We start from the raw sequence: 21,706 nt of genomic DNA, 5'->3' as shown, positions 1-21,706 counted from the left end.
GTCTGGCCTGCTGAACCAAAAAGATTGCCACACACACACACAATAGCAGGTTGGTGTCATTTCTGGCCAAAGAGAACGAGAGCTCCAGTGGCAGCTCAGCCGTGTGCTGGGGGTCCACCCTCCTGGCCATCTTTTTCTGCAGGACTGCTCACCTGACACCTGCCTTGATCAACGCTCTCCACTTGTGGTTGTGTAAACAAGCCCAAGAGGGAGGAACTTTCCCATTCAATATTTCCACAGTCTATAAAGCAGAGCAAATGTTTTGTTCCAGTTCTGAAAAAAACTTTATAAAAATTCTATCCAATCAGTGTTTAGTAAAACATTATTAAAAATATAAATATTACATCAAGGTTATACTGGCATCAGCAGACGAAACGTTGAATTATAAGTTTTCAAATTTTAAAACCAGTTTCCAGTTTCTCCTCCTGTTGGTGGACCTATTTATTTATTTACCTTGTAAACTACCGTAATGCTGCAGCCCTGGAAACTCTCCCCTGGGAGCAGTAAGCCCCACTGAAGAGGGTGGGATGCATGTCAAAGGAAAGATGCACAGGAATGAATTGCAAAAAGAGAGAGTCATAGTCCTTTTTCAGCTGTAGAAAAGCCCTATCAGTTAAAGATAAAAAACAGGATTTGGTCTGGCACATGTGCCATTTTATCTCTAAGTATCCAAAGTACTTCTTTTAAAGTTCAGGTAAAAAGGGGGAAAGAACCTGACATAAAAGATTTGCAGTATTTTGCTGTGTTTCTGAACAATTCAAGGTTTGTGTGTTTTCATGTCACTACAACATTTTTTTTAAAAATTGATGCTGAATACACAATTCCTTTTTGTCTTCATAAAAATAAATTATAAATAAAATTTACAACAGTAATACTGTCTAGTACAATAATTAGGAAATACTATACACAAGTCTAGAATATAAATCCTACATTATTTCTCCTTTGTTTTAAAGCCTAAGGTAATGTTTTATCCAGTGTAAAGTTCCTTATTTAGTACAGCCAATGCTCCCCAGATGTTCTTGGCCACGGGTCCCACCCATCCCGGCTCACACAGATGTGCAGGTGGGGCCGAGGCTGGAGGGCACAGATTTTGGTGAGGGCTGAGCTGAGACATTCTCTATCAGGGAACATGGGCTGCCATCTTCCCTCAAGAGGGAGAGCCTTCCTGGCACCTCTGAAGACTCTGCTGCCAATGGCCTGGACTAGACTGAGACCATCATACAGGGGCAATCTGGGGCCAAAGCTTCCCAGAAGGGATGGCTGAAGACTGGCAGAGGGAGGGTGCGGGAGGGGAGGGTGCGGGAGAGCCAAAGGAAGGGTCCAAAGTGAGAAAAAGGAGCCTGCAGGGAGCGAGAGGAGCTGGATGGCGTGGCTTGAGATGGACAGAGGGGAGGGAAGATTTGCCCCCTTTTGCCTGAAGAGAAGAGAGGCTGGTCAAGAGACATGGGGGTCACTAATGGAAGTGAAACCACTGGGAACTGCGGAAGAAGGTCTGGGGAGGAAACACCAGCAGGCCCTAGAGTGGATCTGGGGGGCACCCAGTTGCAACTAGTGATAGAAAGCTCAGCCAGTTGCGGCTTGGACTGTCACAAAAGACAGAGCAACCCTAATGGGCTTCAGAACAGCCCAAGCATCACTGGGTTGGCCGGGGGGGGGCCTTCGCTGAAATTTTGCAGCTTGCCTTGGAGCACACCAGGATCCCTTCACATCAGTTAGTGTCTTCAAGTCTATGCATCTCACCAAAATCGCTTGCTTGGGATGCTTGAAGGAGCAGCAAGTCATGTTTTCCTTCCCAATTTAGATAACTTTGCAGGCTCAAAGCACCCCCAGAAGAAACTGGAAGTGGAGGGAGAGGCTCAAGGGACGGGAATGGCTCTTTCAGAGAAGGGCGATAGGCTTGTTTCCTTGGGCGCTGATGTACTGGGCAGCAGAGACAGGGTCCAGCGTTGTGTATGTTGTGTAGAGGCCTGTCACTTGCAAGTCTGAAAAGGAGGGGTGGTCAGTGTTGTTGCTGGAGGCAGGGGTGAGGCCAGCAGGGGCCAGGTCGCAGTCAGAGAGGGCCAGAGAAGAGTTGCTGAAAGCACCCAGGCTCTCCAAGTTGAAGCTCTCGTCTTTCATCTCTTCCCAGATGTTACCTTTTCATAAGAGGGACAATGACAGAGGAGTGAACATTGGTGACAGTTCAGCTTGGAGAAGGTGCAAGAGAGGAGGGCCACGAAATGCACCGCTTGCCCATAACCACATTGGCTCTAGTGAGAAGAGGCCCATCTCCCTCCGCGATGAAACCAGCCAGCAGTCCGAAGGAAGCCCATGAGCCATCCCCACCTCAAACCTCATGAGGACCTGCCTAGATCCCCACTTGGACCGGTATCAACCCTCCACAGCTGAGTTCAAATCCCGCATTAAAGAGTTGGAAGGGACCCCAAGGGTCACCTAGTCCAACCCTCTGCAAGACAGGAATCACAGCGGGAGAATCCACCCCCCAGCTCTTCCCCATACCTTGTAGTGCAAAGTCCATGATGCTGGGGTCAAGAGCATCCACCTCTGCGTTCATGTCGGTCATCATGCTGAGGAAATCTGGGGCACGGCTCATCGGATGCTGAGAAAGGGGACTCTGGCTAAGACGGTGCAGCGGGTGCAGCGGGTGCAAGGGAGGGGTCTGTGCAGGAGCAGGTGAATCTGGAGCCATGCATGCTTGCGTCTGGATCTGGCTGTGCAGCGGGAGGGACTGCAGGGAGAGTGTCATGACCGGCTGGGGCTGCAACTGTGAAATACGCCCTGCGGCTGCCGCCATATGGCTCCGCGCGGAAACGTCCTCCTCCAGCTGCTTGCTCACCCGCCTGCAGCTCTCGGGCCGGTCTGTGATGAGCTTGTCCAGCTCCTCTGCAAGGGGAGATTGCCATCGATGAGTGGGGAGTAAAGTCCCTCAGAAGGGGCCCAAAGCTCAAGAAAATATAGAAATTATATCCTTTCATAGCACTATGGCCACATTCACGCAATACCCTTAAAGCGCTAAGACATCTACTTTTCATCTTTGGCTGAAAGGCGGCATATAAATAGATATCAACATAGCATAAAATTGGGAGCCCTGTGCATGGTCTCAAGTGCCTGGGAGGAAAAGTGGACATAAGCTTAAAAAAAATTAAGAGACCAGCTAAATGAGCTGCCGTCTGTGTGGAGGGAGCAGCCTGCCATGCCCGTGGGCATCACCCTCTGTGCATCTCCTGCCCCTGCAGGGGTACGGCAGCCACATCCAGTGATTTTGCCGTTTCTCCCTGCCAGAGAACTATTGGCAGGCAGGGCCCCCCAGGAACCTCCTCAGCCAGGTGCTGGCCTGCTGCTCACCTGGGTTGGCCATGCTCCGGAGAATGGCTGTCAGGTCTTTCCTCTTCCACTTCTGCATCTCCTCTTCCATCTTGTCTATTTTGGCGGGGTTGAGGGCCCACAGGCAGCCTTTGCGGGACGTGCCGCTCATCTTATTCTCCACCTTCTCAAAGCATTTGTTGAGGGACAGGTTGTGGCGGACGGAGTTCTTCCATCCGTCGGGCGCTGTCTGCAAAAGGGAGCAAGGGCACTTCCTCAGGTCATTTAAGAAGAAAAAAGCCCTGTGTCCAGGGGTGGGATTGTGACCTTCAAAGGCAAAGCACCAGTGGGCACTTCCATCAGGCAACATCACTGCTATGGGACACAAACGGGTCCTACATGAACAAAGGTTGCCTTTTACTTTAGAGAAAAGGCAAGTAAGAATGACAGAAGTTTATAAAATTGTGTGTGGTGTTGAAAAAGCTGACAGAGAAAAAGTTTTCTCCCTCTCTCATAAGACTAGAATTCATGGACACCCTATGAAGTTAAATGTTGGGAGACTGAAGACAGATAAAATAAAGGACTTTATCATGCAGCACAGTTAGACTGTGGAACTCCCTCCCACAGGAGGCAGTGATGCTTTACAAGAGCATTGGACAAATTCAATGACTCTCAGCCAGGATGGCTCTGCTCTGCGCTGCAAGGCAAGCCCTGTCTCCCTCACCTTGAAATAGGGGAAGTGCTCCTTCATGAAGCTGTAGATCTCACTGACGGGGAGGCTGCCCGTCTTGCTGTTTTTCAGGGCCATGGCAATCAAGCAGCTGCAAGGAAGAGGAGAAGTCAGAGTCGTTTCCTCCCCGCCTTCCTGTTCTTGCTGCTGCTTCCATTTATATCCCACCTTCTAATCCAAGGAGCAAAAAGGTGGGAGTCCATGGTTCTCCTCCTCATTTTAACCTCACATTTTAACCTGCGAGGTAGGCTTACACTGAGAGACAGCGACTGGCCCCAGTGAGCTTCATGGCTCAGGGGGGAAACTTGAACCTTGGTCTCCCAGCTCTTAGCCCAGCACTCTTGTTCTGGTGGTGCAGAACACTCCCCACCCCACCCCACCCCACCCCACCCCCGCTTTTGCAGACCGTTCCTCCAAGTAATCTCTCCCCGTTTCAGTAACTCCAGAGCACAGTAAGCCCCCTCCCAGGAGTCATCCCTTCTGCATTTACAGGAATTAGGTCCAGTTAAGGACTGTTTTGCATTTTTTCCACAGCGTAAAGTTCTTTTCTCTTTTATGATGGAGAAGTGAGACTGACAGAGGATGTTTACTGTGGGATTGGCGCTGTTTGCGGATGCTGGAGTTTTGCAACACCCACACAACCCGACTGGCATCAGCAGGTGGACCTTGTTTGTTGGTTTGTTTCTCTTTAGCTGGATTGATCCTTAGTGGGGGGGAATCCAGTAAGAGAAAGAGGAAAAAGAAACTCTGCCACTAATTACAGTACGGTTGCACCTTACATTAATTTGACTAGTGCAGTTTCAACCTTGCACAGTTAAAGGCTGACCAGTTGGGACTGTGCAAATTAAAGACACATGAGGTTTAAGTGTGTTGATTCCCAAATTAAGCCCCCCACCTGGAAGCCCTTTGGAAGAGCAACTCGCTTCAGCTGCAGTTGCTGAGTTTGGGGCAGAGACTTCTCTGGGGATAAGAAGGGCAGGTGCAACGGGCAGGTCCCTGGCCCTGTCTCCCAGGTGTGCCTGGGCAAAGTGTGTCCCTTCTCACCTGTAGGAGTAGATAGGCTTGGGGTAAGGCTTTGCCTGCTGTTCCTGGGTGCTGTGAGGAGCCAGGCGGGGGGGCTGCGAGTATTGAGGCTGCGTCCCATAAGAGGTGCTGTAGATGGTTGTGGGAGGGTACTGGGGTGGGGTGGGGAGGGGAACAGGAGAGCGGAGGGGGGAGAAAGGGGGGAAAGTTTCAGCTCTCTCTGCAATTAAAGAGAGACTTTAAAGACCTTTTCCTTCATCATAAGGGGTGGGGAGAGGAGGATACCAAGACACAGATAGAACTTATAACATTACATACATGTTAGCCTGGACTGAGAGGTGACATGATAGCCAAAAGTCTGGATTAAGTCTCTGGACTTATATTTGGATTTAAATCTAGACCTCTTTCTTCAAAGCCAAATCTTTAGATTAAATCTCTGGATTTAAACCTGGGCCTCTTGCTCCAAAATCAAGGACTGAACCCCACTTTCGTTTGACCCATATTTTGACCATATTGTGTACAAATTCCTCTCCTGAGACTGAGAGCTTTTCTCATTGTTCTGCTGCTGTACCTTATGAAAATCCAATCTTACCCACTGAATCTGAATTTATCAGATGTGCTGGAAATCCAGAGAGAGATTGACTGAGCTTCAGTTCAGTGGCTAAGACTGAATTTCCGCAAGGCACAGCAGCCAAACGACGAGAAATGCCCCCAGACCCAGGGGAATTAATTGGGACACAATATGATCAAAATACGGTTCAAGTGAAAGTGTGGATGAGCCCCCACCTCTGCATTAAATTGCGCTTAAATCTCTGGATTGCAATCTGAGCCTCTTGCTCTGAATCCAAACACACGCTGCTTCTTCGTCCACCACCCACCCACCCACTGTGGCACCCTGCCATGCTTTCAAATAAACCCACAGCAGATCAACTTGGGTCACTTGCCCTCGACTTGGCTGCGCTTCTTTGTTAAAGTTGTTTTACGTCCCCTTAAAGCTCTGTGCCTCAACATACGCCCACCCTCGGGAGCAGGAGATGGTACCTGTTGTGCGTGCTGAGCGATGGTGAACACCTGCTGGACATGGCGGGGCAGAGGAGGGAAGAGGGGGGCCGCCTGCGCTTGCAGACTGGGAGACAGCTGCCCCCCAACCACATACTGGCTTATCTCCTGCCAAAGGAAAGAGAAGAGGAACATCAGTTGCACCAGGTCAGAAATGCCTCCTTGGCCAGGAATGGGAAGGGAAAGGAAGTGCTTACATTGGCACCGTGAGACGAAACGGCGTTCAGTCCTCCCAGAAAGCCTTGAGGCAAGCTGGCCTGGATGTGGATAATTGCTCCAGGAGTCCCTGCGGTGGCATGCAGATTCCCTGGCATAGACCCTGCTCAGCAACGGGAGAGACACGGGGCGTTGTGAGTCTTCCTGTGTGTGTGCAGATGAAACCACGCCACTCGCACACGCGAGAGAAGTGCCAGCACATGTAGGCTCAGCACCCGAGGCATGCACAGAGGCAAAACAAATGAATAAATCTGCAGGGGGGTCCCCACCCCCTGAAAGGGCTCCCATAACAGTGGTGTTGATGGAGCAACTCAACATCCCCGCGAAAGACCTACCTGTCTGCTGCAGCTCAGCGTTCTGGGAGCTGAGTCCATAATCCATCCTTTCGCTGGCCATTTGTTGCAGCCGAGGGACGTCCACGGAAGTCAGCCAGGACAGGGACTGTAAGTCACCGGGGAGGTCGTCTTCACCCAGTTGTGAAGGGTCAGAAGCCAAGAGTCTACAGAGCGGGGAAATAAGACGCTCAGGTGAGAGACTTAGGATGGGCTTCTTCCCAATAGTCTACAACACGGCCCTGATTCACACAGCATGGGCCCAAAGCCACGTCTGGGAATCCGAGAAACTGCCGTGGGCACCACAAAGCACCCTAATTTTATTAAATAAAAAATAAAGTTTAGAAAGCTTTAACCTGTACTTATGCTATTTCTAACTTTCTGAAAGTGTTTAATTATTGTTGTGTTTAATTATTGGTATCTGATGAAGTGTGCATGCACACGAAAGCTCATACCAAAATAAAAACTTAGTTGGTCTTTAAGGTGCTACTGAAGGAATTTAATTATTATTGCTAATTCTTATTACTGATTGCTTCATTGTTTTATCTTTATTGCAAACCGCTTTGAGGTTTAAGTGGTTTGTACTTAAAAAAATAAAATAAAATAATTCTCAGATGAGAGGCTGGCGATGGTCAGAACCCCCACTCCCCACAGACAACAGGCAAAAACATCACCATCTGGGGTGGGGGATCATAATTAAAACACAGGTAACAAAGAAAGGTAACTCCTTCATGGATCACTGCCTTCTCCTGGCAAAGGAGCTTGAATAACTCAGAGAAGCTATGAGCTATGCCGTGCAGGGCCACCCAAGATGGACAGGTCATAGTGGAGAGCAGGGGTCCCCAGACTATGGCCCAGGGGCTGGATACACCCCAAAGGCCTCATTTATCCGGCCCCGCCACCTGCTGCCACCGCCCACTCTTACCAGCATGGCTGCCCACTTCCGGATCGAAAGAGGACCGGAAATAGCTTTCACGCATGCGCAAGCGTAATTTTCGGTGCACTTTCGGGTTGGAGGAGGACCGTGTGCATGCGCACAAGCTATTTCCGGTCCTCCTGCGACCCAGAAGTGCAACAAAAATAGCGTGTGTGCATGCGTATGGGCGCGCGCCTCCGCCCCCTGGCCCAAAGCGCGGTAAGTATGGGAACCCCTGGTGGAGAGTTTTGACTAAACGTGATCCACCTGGAGAAGGAACTGGCAAGCCACTCCAGTATCCCTGCCAAGAAAACTCCATGGACAAAGACAATAGGCATATAAAAGTTATGACGCTGGAAGATGAGTCCCTCAGGTTGGAAGGCGTCCAACATGCTACTGAGGAAGAGCGGAGGACAAGTACAAGTAGATTCAGAGCTGATGAAGCAGCTGGGCCAAAGCTGAAAGGTCGCTCAGTTGCGGATATGTCTGGAAGCGAAAGGAAAGTCCGATGCTGCAAAGAAAAATATTGCATAGGAACCTGGAATGTAAGAACCATGGATGGAGGTAAGCTGGATGTGGTCAAAAATGAGATGGCAAGAATAAATATTGACATCCTGGGCATCAGTGAACTAAAATGGAAGGGAATGGGCGAATTCAGTTTGGATGACTATCATATCTACTACTGTGGGCAAGAATCCCGTAGAAGAAATGGAGTGGCCCTCATAGTCAACAAAAGAGTGGCGAAAGCTGTACTGGGATGCAATCTCAAAAATGACAGAATGATCTCGATACGAATCCAAGGCAGACCCTTTAACATCACAGTAATCCAAGTTTATGCACCAACTACCGGTGCTGAAGAAACTGAAATTGACCAATTCTATGAAGACTTACAGCACCTTCTAGAAATGACACCAAAGAAGGATGTTCTTCTCATTACAGGGGATTGGAATGCTAAAGTAGGGAATCAAGAGATAAAAGGAACAACTGGCAAGTTTGGCCTTGGAGTTCAAAACGAAGCAGGGCAAAGGCTAATAGAGTTCTGTCAAGAGAACAAGCCGGTCATCACAAACACTCTTTTCCATCAACACAAGAGACGACTCTACACATGGATATCACCAAATGGGCAGCATTGAAATCAAATTGATTACTGTATATTCTCTGCAGCCAAAGATGGAGAAGCTTTATACAGTCAGCAAAAACAAGACCTGGAGCAGACTGTGGCTCAGATCATCAGCATCTTATAGCAAAATTCCAGCTTAAACTGAAGAAATCAAGGCCAGTGGAAATGATGATATTCCAGCTGAATGATTTAAAATTTTAAAAGATGATGCTGTTAAGGTGCTACACTCAATATGCCAGCAAGTTTGGAAAACTCAATAGTGGCCAGAGGATTGGAGGAGATCAGTCTACATCCCAATTCCAAAGAAGGGCAGTGCCAAAGAATGCTCCAACTACCACACAATTGCGCTCATTTCATATGCTAGCAAGGTTATGCTTAAAATTCTACAAGGCAGGCTTAAGCAGTATGTGGACCGAGAACTCCCAGAAGTGCAAGCTGGATTTCGAAGGGGCAGAGGAACTAGAGACCAAATTGCAAACATGTGCTGGATTATGGAGAAAGCTAGTAAGTTCCAGAAAAACATCTACTTTTGCTTCATTGACTATGCAAAAGCATTTGACTGTGTTGACCACAGCAAACTGTGGCAAGTTCTTAAAGAAATGGGAGTGCCTGATCACCTCATCTGTCTCCTGAGAAATCTCTATGTGGGACAAGAAGCTACAGTTAGAACTGGATACGGAACAACTGATTGGTTCAAAATTGGGAAAGGAGTACGACAAGGCTGTATATTGTCTCCCTGCTTATTTAACTTATATGCAGAATTCATCTTGGCAATGGAATTGTTGAATACAAAGATAATTTTTTTAAGATGTATAATTTATCATTTATTGTTGGAATAGCATACTAAATATGAACAAGTGAAATCGGTGATGATTGGGCAAGAGATGTAGGGCACAATATTATGTTTAACGACTGGGAAAGATTGTGGTAAATAGGTATGAAATTTACTGCATGCAATGTATTGAAAGAATATATGATGGAAATTATGTATACGTGGTATTTAACACCTGTTAAACTTGCAAAAATGCATTACATGTCAGATCATAAATGTTGGAAATGTAAGGAGAAAGTAGGTACCTTTTACCACATGTGGTGGACTTGCCCCAAGCTAAAAGACTTCTGGGAAAAGATCTATAATGAGCTGAAAAAGGTGTTGAAATACACATTTCATAAAAAAACCAGAGGCCTTTTTGCTTGGAATTGTTGGAGAAGAAATTAATGTTAAAGATAGAACGTTCTTTTTGTATGCCACAACAGCAGCTAGATTGTCAATAGCTAAATTATGGAAGACACAAGAGACATCAACAATTAGCAGATGAAGACGATGGAATATATGGAACTCGCCGAGATGACTGGGAGACTCCACGACCAAGATGAGGAGAAGATGGGAGAAATGTAAAATTACCTTAGGGATATGCATTTATAAGATGAACCTGCTAAAGAGGTTGACAGAAAAGGAAGCTCAGAAGGTGGGACCAAGGGAAGTCCCCTCAGGATGGAAAATAAATAAGATAGTAAGGGTTAAGGAATTTTTTTTACTTCTGTTTATTGTTTTTTATTTGTTTTCTGATTTTATTGCTTGTTTGTTTTTTATTGTATTTTAGTTATTTGTGTATTGTTTGTGTTTGTGTATTTCCTGAAAAATGAATAAAAAGTGTAGAGAGAGAGAGAGAGAGAGAGAATTCATCATGCAAAAGGCTGGACTGGATGAATCCCAAACTGGAATTAAGATTGCCGGAAGCAATATCAACAACCTCAGATATGCTGATGACACAACCTTGATGGCAGAAAGTGAGGAGGAATTAAAGAACCTTTTAATGAGGGTGAAAGAGGAAAACGCAAAATATGGTCTGAAGCTCAACATCAAAAAAACCAAGATCATGGCCACTGGTCCCATCACCTCCTGGCAGGTACAAGGGGAAGAAATGGAGGCAGTGAGAGATTTTACTTTCCTGGGTTCCATGATCCTGCAGAATTATTGTGAGTTTTTTTAAAAATAAAAATCATAAGGCCAACAGTAGAAAATTATTGGATGACAAGTCATGTCATGTGAGCAGAACTGATATTACATTTTCCAAGGGAGGTTTCCTTAAACAATAAAAATTCTGTTAGTGCTCATTTTTCTGGTTTCCATAGAACCAAAGAATCAGAGAGTTGGAAGGGATCGGATCCCAAGGGTCCTCCAGTCCAACCCCCTGCACTGCAGGAGTAACAGCTAAAGCACCCCGGCAGATGCCCCCGCCCCCAACCACTGTTTAAAAAGAGTCTACCACCTTTCGAGAATCATAGAATCACAGAATCATAGAATCACAGAATCATAGAGTTGGAAGAGACCACAAGGGCCATCCAGTCCAACCCCCTGCCAAGCAGGAAACACCATCAAAGCATTCCTGACAGATGGCTGTCAATCCTCTGCTTAAAGACCTCCAAAAAAGGAGTCTCCACTACACTCCTTGGCAGCAAATTCCACTGTCGAACAGCTCTTGCTGTCAGGAAGTTCTTCCTAATGTTTAGGTGGAATCTTCTTTTTTGTAGTTTAAATCCATTGCTCTGTGTCCGCTTCTCTGGAGCAGCAGAAAACAACCTTTCTCCCTCCTCTATATGGCAGCCTTTAATATAATTGCACATGGCTATCATATCACCCCTTAACCTTTTCTTCTCCAGCCTAAACATGCCCAGCTCCCTAAGCCGTTCCTCATAAGACATCGTTTCCAAGCCTTTGAAAATTTTGGTTCCAGGTGAGGTCAGACCAGAGCAGAATACAGTGGTACTATTACTTCCCTTGATCTAGATGCTATACTCCTATTGTTGCAGCCCAGAATTGCATTGGCCTTTTTAGCTGCTGCGTCACACTGTTGACTCATGTTTGTGGTCTACCAAGACTCCTACTTTTCACATGTACTGCTCTCAAGCCAGGTGTCACCCATCCTGTATTTGTGGCTTTCATTTATTTATTTATTTGCCCTAGTGTAGTACTTTACATTTCTCCCTGTTCAAATTCATCTTGTTTGCTTTGGCCCAGTTCTCTAATCTGTTGAGGTCATTTTGAAGTGTGATCCTGTCCCTGGGGTCACGCAATTAAAAGATGCCTGCTTCTTGGGAGAAAAGCAATGACAAACCTAGACAGCATCTTAAAAAGCAGAGACATATAGTTAAAGCTATGGTTTTCCCAGTAATGATGTATGGAAGTGAGAGCTGGACCATAAAGAAGGCTGATCACCGAAGAATTGATGCTTTTGAATTATTGTTCTGGAGGAGACTCTTGAGAGTCCCTGGACTGCAAGAAGATCAAACCGATCCATTCTTAAAGAAATCAGCCTTGAGTGCTCACTGGAAGGACAGATCCTGAAGCTGAGGCTCCAATACTTTGGCCACCTCATGAGAAGAGAAGACTCCCTGGAAAAGACCCTGATGTTGGGAAAGATTGAGGGCACTAGGAGAAGGGGACGACAGAGGACAAGATGGTTGGACAGTGTTTTCGAAGCTATGAACATGAGTCTGGCCAAACTGCAGGAGGCAGTGCAAGACAGGAGTGCCTGGCGTGCTCTGGTCCATGGGGTCACGAAGAGTTGGACACAACTATACGACTAAACAACAACAATAACAAAGAAAACAAAAAACAGGCAACCTCTCCCAACACCAAATAAAAAAAATCCTCCATTTTTTAAAAAAAAGTAAAAAGAAAATACTGGGAGGAGCAAAGGGTCTGGGTGGGCATGAAGGGGGTGTCTGAGGGCTCATGGTGCCCATGGGCACCACATTGGGGACCCTGGCCATACAGTGTTCAATATTATTTCACTCCCAAGTACATTAATGAAAGTAAAAATCCCATTTCACCTGTGTGCACAAAAGTACTGAAACCTAGAATCACAGTGTTCCAGCGGTATTTGCCACACTTGGCTTAAGAGGAAACTTTTTGCAGATTGAGCATGAATTTTTTTTTTCTGTTATCTAAAATAAGATTATAGATGCCTTTTCTGGTAGACATATGCATCATTGGCTGAAGGCACTGAGCTCACGCCCTAAAATAAATCTGGTATTTGGTACTTGCTCCCTTTGGAATTTTCAAGAGTTTAATACTGCAACTGTTGCAGCCAAGTTAATTCACAGAGCTTTGTGCTCACGTTTCTCAAAAGTGTTTTGCCCTTTTCCTCTGCCAACCTCAAAGCAAAACTTTTTCTTTTTCTTTCTCTTTTTAAGGGCAAGGCTGATTGTCATTCTGCAAGAAGCAAAGGTGACGCCCCTGCCGGCTTCCCCTCCTCCTCCTCCTCCCAGTGCTCTCTTCTTCCTCAGTATTACTCCTTGCCTGCAAGATGGAATAACCCGCCTTGCCATGGCAGGGCTGGTGGAGTTCTGGCCCTGGAAAAGAGCATCAGGTGGTCCCCCCCCTTCCTCCTCTGCCATTGGACAGGCCGTGAGTAAACAGAAGCATCAAATGGTTTAAAACTGGGGAAGGTCCCTGTCGTTTGCAACAGTTGGCCCTGGGCATTGTAAGGCGAGGAGGCATTGTGCTCCAGCGACTGTTGGCCAGGCTGGGGGGTGGGGAGGGCACACGTGGCTGCCTTTTGTTTTTGGTATTCTTGTTTAATTGTTTTCTCCCCCTTTTTACAAACTTCCCATTAATCTGGCTGAATGACAGCCGACACACAAACCCATGCCATCTGGCACTCCAGGGCCCCTGGCAACCCTCAGCTCCCCCCAACAAATAAATGGGGTCAGGTGGGCGGGGAGGGTCAAGACCCACTGCACACGCCTCCTGTCAGCGAGCGCATGGCCCGCCCCCTGCAGCACATGGCTGGATGGGAGCACCATCTCCTTCCCCAGCTCATCTTCCCTGAAGAACAAGCTGCTTTCTGTGGCAGATCTAATGGGTCCCTGTTTGTTCTTCTCCCTAATAAACACTTTCTCAGAAATCCGCCTTGTCTGGAAGGGGAAGGTGCCTGCCCCTTTTCTGTACAAAAGGGCAATATCCTTGCACAACTAGCCTACAGGGTAGACCCCCCCTCTTTCCTGTGTCCCTACTCTGTAATGGAGACAGGGGTTGGCACAGAGTTAGAGGGAAATATAGCTTTGAGAACATGCACTCAAAAACCTTTTAAACTTCTTGAACTGAATGTTATGAACCACCAACCAAGGCTACAGCCAGCTACCCCTGACTAGACAGTACAGAATCCCAGAACTGTAGAGTTGGAAGGGACCCCAAGGGCCATCTAGTCAAACTCCCTACAATGCAGAACCTGCAAGATGGTTGTGTAAATCTCTGTTATGTAAAAGGGGCTGAAGGGAAAACAATGCACAGGAATAAAGCCTGTATTTCTAGCCATTGGATGTTTTGGATTTAGGTGGGTTTTCCATCTGAAACAGGCTTCGGTTCTGCACACTGTGAAAAACAAGCAAGGTGGCTCCGTCTGCCAACCACCCTCCCCTCAACTGATTACCCGCAAGAGCGCAGTCGCCAAGCACTCCCTCCAGGCAATTGGTTCTGTGAGCTCCCCCCCCCCCCCGGGGGCAACTCTGAGCACTGACTCTGCCTAATACCAGCTCAGGCCAGTGGTCCATTGAGCTTGGTTTTGTCAACCTGGGCACATGAACTGCCTAGTGTGGGCATGCACAGCCACAGACTGGCATCCTTCCCTGGAGGGTTTTAAGCAGAGGTTGGGAGGCTGTCTGTCCTGTATGCATTGCAGAGGGTTGGACTAGAGGACCCTCGGAGGTCCCTCCCAGCTCTACCATTCTCTGATTCCATGATGAGCTCTGCAGGGTTTCAGGTGGGTGCTTTCCTCAGCCCTGGCATAAAAGACTACCAATTGAACCCATACTTTCCTCATTGTTACAGGTAGGTAGCCGTGTTGGTCTGGGTCGAAGTAAAATAAAAAAAATTCCTTCAGTAGCACCTTAAAGACCAACTAAGTTTTTATTTTGGTATGAGCTTTCGTGTGCATGCACACTTCTTCAGATACAGTGAAATGTCCATTTCACTGTATCTGAAGAAGTGTGCATGCACACGAAAGCTCATACCAAAATAAAAACTTAGTTGGTCTTTAAGGTGCTACTGAAGGAATTTTTTTTATTTTTCCTCATTGTGTTTGATTTGTTCTTTCAAAAGGCAGAGTAAAAATGCCCCATGGAGCAATGCTCAGCTAATTTCTCTCCCACACTGCCACCCCCATATCTCCCATTCCTGTGCCTGTTTTCATCTTAATCCACCAGTGACTCCAGAAGACAAAGGAAGCAGCTGCATGGCGGGTGTGGGTGTTGAGGACCCCCTGCCCCCCCATACTGCTGGACTACAACACCCATCAGCCCCTGCAGTCGGCCCAGCCAGTGGCCAGGGATGCTGGGAGATGCAGTCTTAACAATGCATGGGGAGCCAAAACAGGTTCCTTCCCCCTGAGGAGGGGGGCTATAGATGTCTCCTCCCGGGCAAGTACACAAACCATGGGGTGCTAATCACCCTTTGCAACGACATATTTCTTCACGGAGAGCAGGTCCCCTGGCACTCCACAGCTGGAGTAGAAACCAGAAGCAGCGGGCTTTATTCCTTCCTCTCACAGGGCTTCATGCATGCTCAACATAATTTTCTCCTAATCTTTTTTTTTAATAATAATCATAGGAGGTTGTTGAGAAAAATGTAAAGTCCTATTTCCTCAGATTTGAAATAGAGCAGGGTGTTGTTTTTCTTTCTCTACCGGTAAATCAAAATTGGCCTCCTCTGCCCTATTTACACCTGAAAATTTGTATGTGAAGGATGATTCACCACCTGTATTACGTTACACCGTGCCAGGGACTTTCGTATGTAGAGTTCAGCTGCTTCCCTGCCCTGGTCCAATCACACCTGATAGAGCCACAGAGCAAAGTCATCCCCGATCCCAGCAAAGCCGGCCAGAGCAGTGACTTGGGGAAGTGGGCGTACTCGGGACTGGGGGTCCTCCACACTCCCCTTTGCTCTGCATTTCTAGGCACAGGTCCATGATTTCGTGTCCAAGCACTTCTTTCTTTTTGCCCTGGTGCTTTCCCCGCAAAAGCCTGCTCTTTACTGCTGAAAACAATTCTGCAGAAAACCGAAACTGAAGTTTGCTCCGATTCAGTGATAAAGATTGGGTTTACCTAGGGAAAGCAGTGGGGCAAAAAAACCACAAAGCTTTAAAAGTGCTTGGACACAGACCAGAAAAGCACAGGCAGGACTAAAGGGGCCTGTGGAGTCATATTTACTGAGACACAGAAGCGCACAAGTGTGGTCCTGGGTGCCATCTGGGGGCTGCACATCTAGTGGTTAGAGTGTCAGACTAGCACTCGGGAGACCAGGGCTAGAGCCCCACTCAGCTATGAAGCCCACCGGGCTCTGAGCCCAACCTACCTCGCAGGGTTGCTGTGGGGATTAAGTGAGGAGGGGGAGAACCATGTGACCATCTTGAGGTCCTTAGGGGGCAAGGTGGGATATAAACACAATTAACTATAAGATGAGATGTCATTGTGGGCCTGGCCATGCTTGTGTCTGTGCAGCGCTCTCCCTTATCAGGTGCGTGCATTGTAGCACTTGGGACAAAGGCTAGTTCTTAACATTTAAGCATCACAGCATCTATCAAACCAGGCAACAGTGAGCAGTTTCAGCACAAAGGTTTGATGGTCAAAGCATTTGAAGGCCTCTCAGATCGGTCTTTCAAAACTGCTCCTCTCTTCCTTCACTCCTTTTCATTCTCCTCCCCACCCCCTCCTTTAAAATACTATATTGGAAACCGGGTCTCTTCCAAGTTCCGCAGCCCAATGGAAACATTTCAAGGGAGAGAGCAGTGTGTTCTCAGCACAATCCCAGCCTCCCGCTCACTAATTGGGGGCCATTTCCTTCCCATTTTGTGGAGTCTTCATGCCCCCCCCCATGGAGAACTCGGGGCTGCAGGTTCCAGTCGCGGGCTGCAGTGACAGCAAGAGAGTAAACAGACCTGATAGAATCTGACAGGTCCATTCTCTTCTTAAAATCAGTCAGTCTGAAAGATTTTCTTTTACATAATCCAATGTGCTTTCTCATGAAGTAGAACAAATGCTACCATGCACTTTGGGGTACAATCTAGGGTTTTTTAAATACACTTTTACCGCTTTTAAATGGGGTTGGGCAATTTAGTTTAGAATACACAATAATAAATTACAGCATTATGTTTTACAAACTTTGGGAACTCAGTTTGTACAGGGGAAAAAGTTTCAATAATAGCACACATGCCTGTTTTTTTTAAGGTATTATGTTCAGCATGATCACTTAGAAATAAGTTCCACTTCAATTTGTGGAAAGCTTATATCTACAAACAAAAATGATATTTATTTTCCTTCTGCCTTGAATTCAAAATGATCTCACCCACTCAAAAACAATAAAGTTATTTGCAAAATCTACCAGCAAGGCATATATAGGTTACCTACAACTTTTATTTAGCAATGAAATCCATCCTTTACAAATGCCAGGATATGTCAAGAGTCCACCAGACGAAAAAGCAGCATAAAGGGTTCCACAAACCTTTTCCCCATGGAGCTTCAGAGAATGTTGCTTGTGGAGCAATGAAAGGCTAGAACAGGAATGTTTGCCGTGGGAAAGGGTGTCTAAAAGTAGTACCTGCCCAAAGCTTAAGGGTAAAAGAGCCTCCAGCAGAGAGGGAAGGGGGCTTCCCAGTCACCCATTCCAAATGCAAAAAAAGTTGGGGAGTTTTAAAAAGTGCATTTGAGTAGGTTACCCGATGGTAGATTAATTGGTAGGAGCTTCATACCACGGTATAAAATGTAACCCAGTTTAACCCAAAATACAGCAAGGCAACAATGCTTTGGGATTACCAGGGGGGGCGTGGCTGTTGTTGTTGTTGGTGGTGTGTGTGTAAGAGAGAGAGAGTTATTCTGCCTCCTATCACATGGTAGGATGCAATAACATTTTAGAAAGCTGCAGTCCTTTGTTTTCCTGTAAATAACTACAGAAGGTGACAGGAAAGCAGGGCACATTAAGAAGTTTCTAAAATTCAGAACTATGTGGAGAGAGAGGGAACCTTTTCCGCCTCTTTTGTGATACTAGAACTTTGGGTCACCCATTCAAGCTTTTTAGCTGCAGATTTACAGCAGACAAAAATTACAAACACCACATGTAATTTAACTTAGGGAATTTGGTGTAGTGGCGGGAAGTTACAATGTGGTGATTGGCCACTAACTGATATGGCTGCAAAGGGAAGTCAATAAGTTTCCAGAGAAGGGCATGATAGCTAAGTGGGATCTTTCAGAGGAAAGATCTAAGATGGTAGGTGCAGATGACTGGAGGAGGCCATAGCCTTCATTCCCTGAAGGCAAGAGCCCAAAGGCGTCTGCCCAACTGGCCACCCTGGGTCTACTCGTGTGGATGCAAGGCTGATTTCAAGCCTGAGTGCTGTTGGAGCAGGGCCAGATGGAGCCCCCCCCCCCCCCGCTCAGGGCACATCTGGGCTGAGGGAGGGAGGGGGAAAATTCCTTTCCCCTAGACTATGGTCTCATTCAGCAAGACGATTCTTAGACGCTCAACATTCAAAGCGTATGGATGGCTGGCATTAGCTTCCAAACTGCCATGGCACATGCTGGATAAAGTATGGGGTTTAAACTAAAGAAATACAAATACACACACACACACACACACACACACACAATTGGGTTTTATAAACTAGAATAATGTTATACAAATAAGTATACCAAGTTTTCTCGTGTCATTTGTATGAACACTTGAGTCTTCGGTAAAACAGACGGAGGCCAGAATGTGTCTGTGATTTTGCTACGTGTCAAAGACACCAAATCTCTGATACACACAGAACCCGCCATTCATTTCAGTGGAAGGGCTGAACCGTGTTTGCACACCAAGGCGTGTTTGGCATTTACACACGTCCAGAAACCATTTGAGGGGGACACAAATCCCCAGTAGCACCTACTAAAATGCTCTGCCCAGGTTCCCAAGGGAAGGGCCCAGGAACAAAAGGGAAGAGATAAATAATTATTAACCATTAGTTACTGAGCACATCCTAAGATGCAGGAAATTGCCAGGCTGGAGAGCTAATTGAAAAGCAAAGGTCTAAATGCAACAAGGGCCAATGTGAAATTGATTTGTGTGCACGGGGGCAAATGACACTCAGAAGAATGTTTCAGAGGACATTAAGAAAGAAAGAAAGAAAATGCTCACCTATATTCTTGTGGAGAAGGGTGGTGGCTTTGCCCTGAATTTCGAATGAGGCCAGACATGATTGAGGTGATATCACTTTCTATCATTTCCTACATGGAAAGAAGGGGAGAGGGGCCACATAGGTATGACAGAACTACCCAGTATTTCAACAAATAAAGAACTAGCCTCCTAATTGTTTAAAATGCTATATATGATGACACCAAAATCTTACACATTTTGCTTCAGAAGATTTTTTTCCTTGGATTTTTTAAAATATATATATAAAAAACCTTTAATTTTTTATTGTTGATGCTTAATGAGCAAACACTAGTATATAATGAGGGGGAAATCCCACCATTATCAAGTGGATAAATTTGGGATAAACAACATTTTGCAGCCTTATGTGGAAGTCCAAATTCAGTAAGTTTTAGACAGGACCATGTTCTTCTAGACTTTCCAAGCATTTTGGCTGTGAGTGTAGGCCTACTCATCATACCTATAGAGAGAGAGAGCAGCCTGACCTTGCACATCTACTCAGAAATGCAGCCCACTGGACTCAAGGTGGGCTTAGCCTTATTTTCAAAAGTACAACCCACTGAAGTGAAATAATTGCTCAAAAGAAAACAAGCAAATAAATAAACCCGCTGATAGCAGAAGTGGGTGAAAATAAAAGAAGCCATAGCAACTGACAAGTTTGGGCAAGAGATCACTCCAGCACGTTTTATCCCAATACCACTTTGTTTTCACGGGGAGGAAGGCGAAGCTGGTCCAAGACCCCCTTTTGCCCCCTCCCGGGTCCCTGGCTCCCCACCTGCAGGATCTCTTTGGGGGGCCCTGCGGCTTTTGCACCCCCCACCTCCTGCAGAGGAGGCGCCCTGCCCTGGGCGAGGGGGGGGGAGGCAGGTACCTGCACGACGATCGCGGCGGCTGCTGCTGCCCCGGGTGCCCGGCTGCTCCTTTCGCCCCGCGAGCTGCGCTCTCCTCCTTTCCTCGCCAAACCGTTTTTAAATTTCCCTCTCGGGGAGCTGTCCAGCCTGGAGCATGCGCAAAAGAGGCGGACCGGCCGGCGGGCGGGGGGGGGGGTCTTGCAAGCGGGAGGGTCAGCGACGGGGCAGCTCCACGCAGGCGGCGCAGCTGCGCCCTCCTGTCGCCCGCCCCGGGGCCTCCGCTGCGGCTCACAGCTCCTGCTCGCAACCGGCGGGCGGGCCAACTGCGCAGGCGGTGGCGGGGTGCGGAGGGAGCAGCCTTGGCGCCCGCAAAAAGTTCGCCAATTGCGCAGCTTCGCCGTGGCGGGACGAGGGGGTCGTGGCAGCGCGAAAGCCGCCCCCGGCCAGCCCCCGAGTCGCGCTTGCCCGCCAGGGAGCCAGGGAGCCCGAAGGCAACGCGCGGAGTCTCTGGCCGCGAGGAGCTTCCAGTCGCCCCCGAAATGCGGCTCTGCAACAGAGGCTGCCTGGCCCGCACCCCCCCCCCCGCAGGAGCGCGCGGCGGGACAAGGGCACCGGCGCCGCGAGGAGCAGCGCAGCGCCGCCCTGGGCGGGTGGGCGGGCCGGCCTCCCCTTTGGCGCCGCGGCGCCCGCGCTTCCACCAGCGGGAAACGGCCCGCGAGGAGCCGCCGCCGCCGCCCTGCCCCCCCCCCCCGACTGAACTCCAGGAGGAGGCAGGAGCGGAAAGGGGAAAGAAGGGGGTGAAATGATGCCCGGCCTGGAGAAAGCGGGGGGGGGAAGGGCCCGTGTTCTCCCCCACTCCGGACACGAGAGCGCGCGGGCATCCCGTGAAGCTGCAGGTTGGGGAAGGTTTCTTCCCGCAGAGCAGAGTTAAACTGTGGAACTCCCTGCTGCCACAGGAGGCAGGGCTGCTTGGGCATAGCCAGGATTTCTATTAGGAGGGGCAGAACCTCAGTTAGTTAAACTGTTTATTGATTGATTGATTGATTGATTGATTTCCTTGATTGGGGGGGAGTTGCCCTCCTGCCCCCCCCCTACACCCATGCAGGGATGACCACCAACTTGGATGGTTTTGAAAGAAGATTGGACATATTCATGGAGGAGGAGAGCTCTATCGATGGCTCCTAGCCATAGTGTTGATTGCATAGGAGCTTTCTTAAATTCTAGAATTTGAGTCTTAGTATGCTTGGTTGCTCCTTTCCGCTGAATAATAAACTCCAGAAGAGCATGATCACTCCCACCTAATGATCCTGCCACTTCTACCCCACTAACCAGGTCATCACTATTGGTTAGGACCAGATCTAAAATGGCTGATCCTCTTGTTGCTTCTCCTACTTTCTGGACAATGAAGTTGTCTGCAAGACCAGTGAGGAATCTGTTTGACCTTATGCTCTTGGCCGAGTTTGACATCCAACAAATATCAGGATAGTTGAAATCCCCCATTACTACTATCTCACTTCCTTTTGAATGCCTGGTCATCTGTTCCAGGAAGGCTTCATCTGTGTCCTCAGTTTGGCTTGGGTATCTATAGTAAACTCCCACAATGAGATCACTATTATTTTTCTCTCCCTTAATTTTGACCCCTTAATTTTGTAGATTGATATTTAAACTGAAATAGACATAAACTAGAGCGACAGGCGCTCTATTTTACAAGGCCAGACCTCCCCACCCCCCATGGGTGAAATCCGCTTGTAATACTTTTTATCAGTGTAACAAATTGTAGTTAAAATCATTTAGTGTGAAATTGCCCATTAATCCCACCAGGAAAAGGCATTTAGCAAAAGTCTAGTCGCTGGAGAGCATCCAGATGGTGTATCTGAGTTGTACAATAGGACCAACCACTGATTATATGCAGGGATGTAACGGACAAAAAGGTCTTCCCGAAAACCAAGATGAGGAGAGGTAAGGGTGGGTCC

At 47.6% G+C, this 21,706-nt stretch overlaps 2 protein-coding genes across 3 annotated transcripts in view; one reads left to right on the top strand and one right to left on the bottom strand.

Annotated features, from left to right (window-relative positions):
* Positions 1-276: 276 nt before the first annotated feature.
* FOXN4 (forkhead box N4) lies at positions 277-20,205 on the bottom strand. 2 transcript variants are annotated; one of them, XM_088655755.1, is made up of 10 exons: positions 19,754-20,205; positions 18,868-18,956; positions 6,667-6,830; positions 6,313-6,434; positions 6,098-6,223; positions 5,078-5,208; positions 4,028-4,124; positions 3,346-3,553; positions 2,500-2,883; positions 277-2,135 (listed from the first exon to the last, which is right to left on the bottom strand). In XM_088655755.1, the coding sequence occupies exons 2-10, from the start codon at positions 18,951-18,953 to the stop codon at positions 1,879-1,881; spliced, it is 1,575 nt and encodes a 524-aa protein (XP_088511881.1). In that variant the 5' UTR covers positions 18,954-18,956; positions 19,754-20,205; the 3' UTR covers positions 277-1,878. The 2 variants fall into 2 exon arrangements, with proteins under 2 accessions (XP_088511881.1, XP_088511880.1); XM_088655754.1 differs by lacking the exons at positions 18,868-18,956; positions 19,754-20,205 and having other exon boundaries at positions 1,879-2,135; positions 6,098-7,136.
* The window catches only part of MYO1H (myosin IH), a 93,953-nt gene continuing 84,785 nt past the window's right edge, over positions 12,539-21,706 (top strand). Inside the window, exon 1 of the mRNA XM_035134371.3 lies at positions 12,539-13,113. Coding sequence (XP_034990262.2) covers positions 12,688-13,113 — 426 coding nt within the window. The 5' untranslated portion in view covers positions 12,539-12,687. The remainder of the gene's footprint in view (positions 13,114-21,706) is intronic.

This window comes from Zootoca vivipara, chromosome 12, assembly GCF_965207765.1.
Source record: "Zootoca vivipara chromosome 12, rZooViv2.hap1.1, whole genome shotgun sequence".
NCBI classification, from domain to species: domain Eukaryota; kingdom Metazoa; phylum Chordata; class Lepidosauria; order Squamata; family Lacertidae; genus Zootoca; species Zootoca vivipara.
Note: the sequence above shows the minus strand (reverse complement) of the source record. Positions and strands in the feature narration are given on the sequence as shown.

Bases quoted from the DNA above. Each gene is read 5' to 3' on its own strand.
- FOXN4 (XM_088655754.1), bottom strand. From the start codon at position 6,727: ATGGCCAGCGAAAGGATGGATTATGGACTCAGCTCCCAGAACGCTGAG. The intron at 5,209-6,097 runs GTACCATCTCCT...ACCCCACCCCAG, and splicing joins TCGCTCAGCACGCACAACAG to TACCCTCCCACAACCATCTA. The intron at 2,136-2,499 runs GTATGGGGAAGA...TCTTATGAAAAG, and splicing joins CATGGACTTTGCACTACAAG to GTAACATCTGGGAAGAGATG.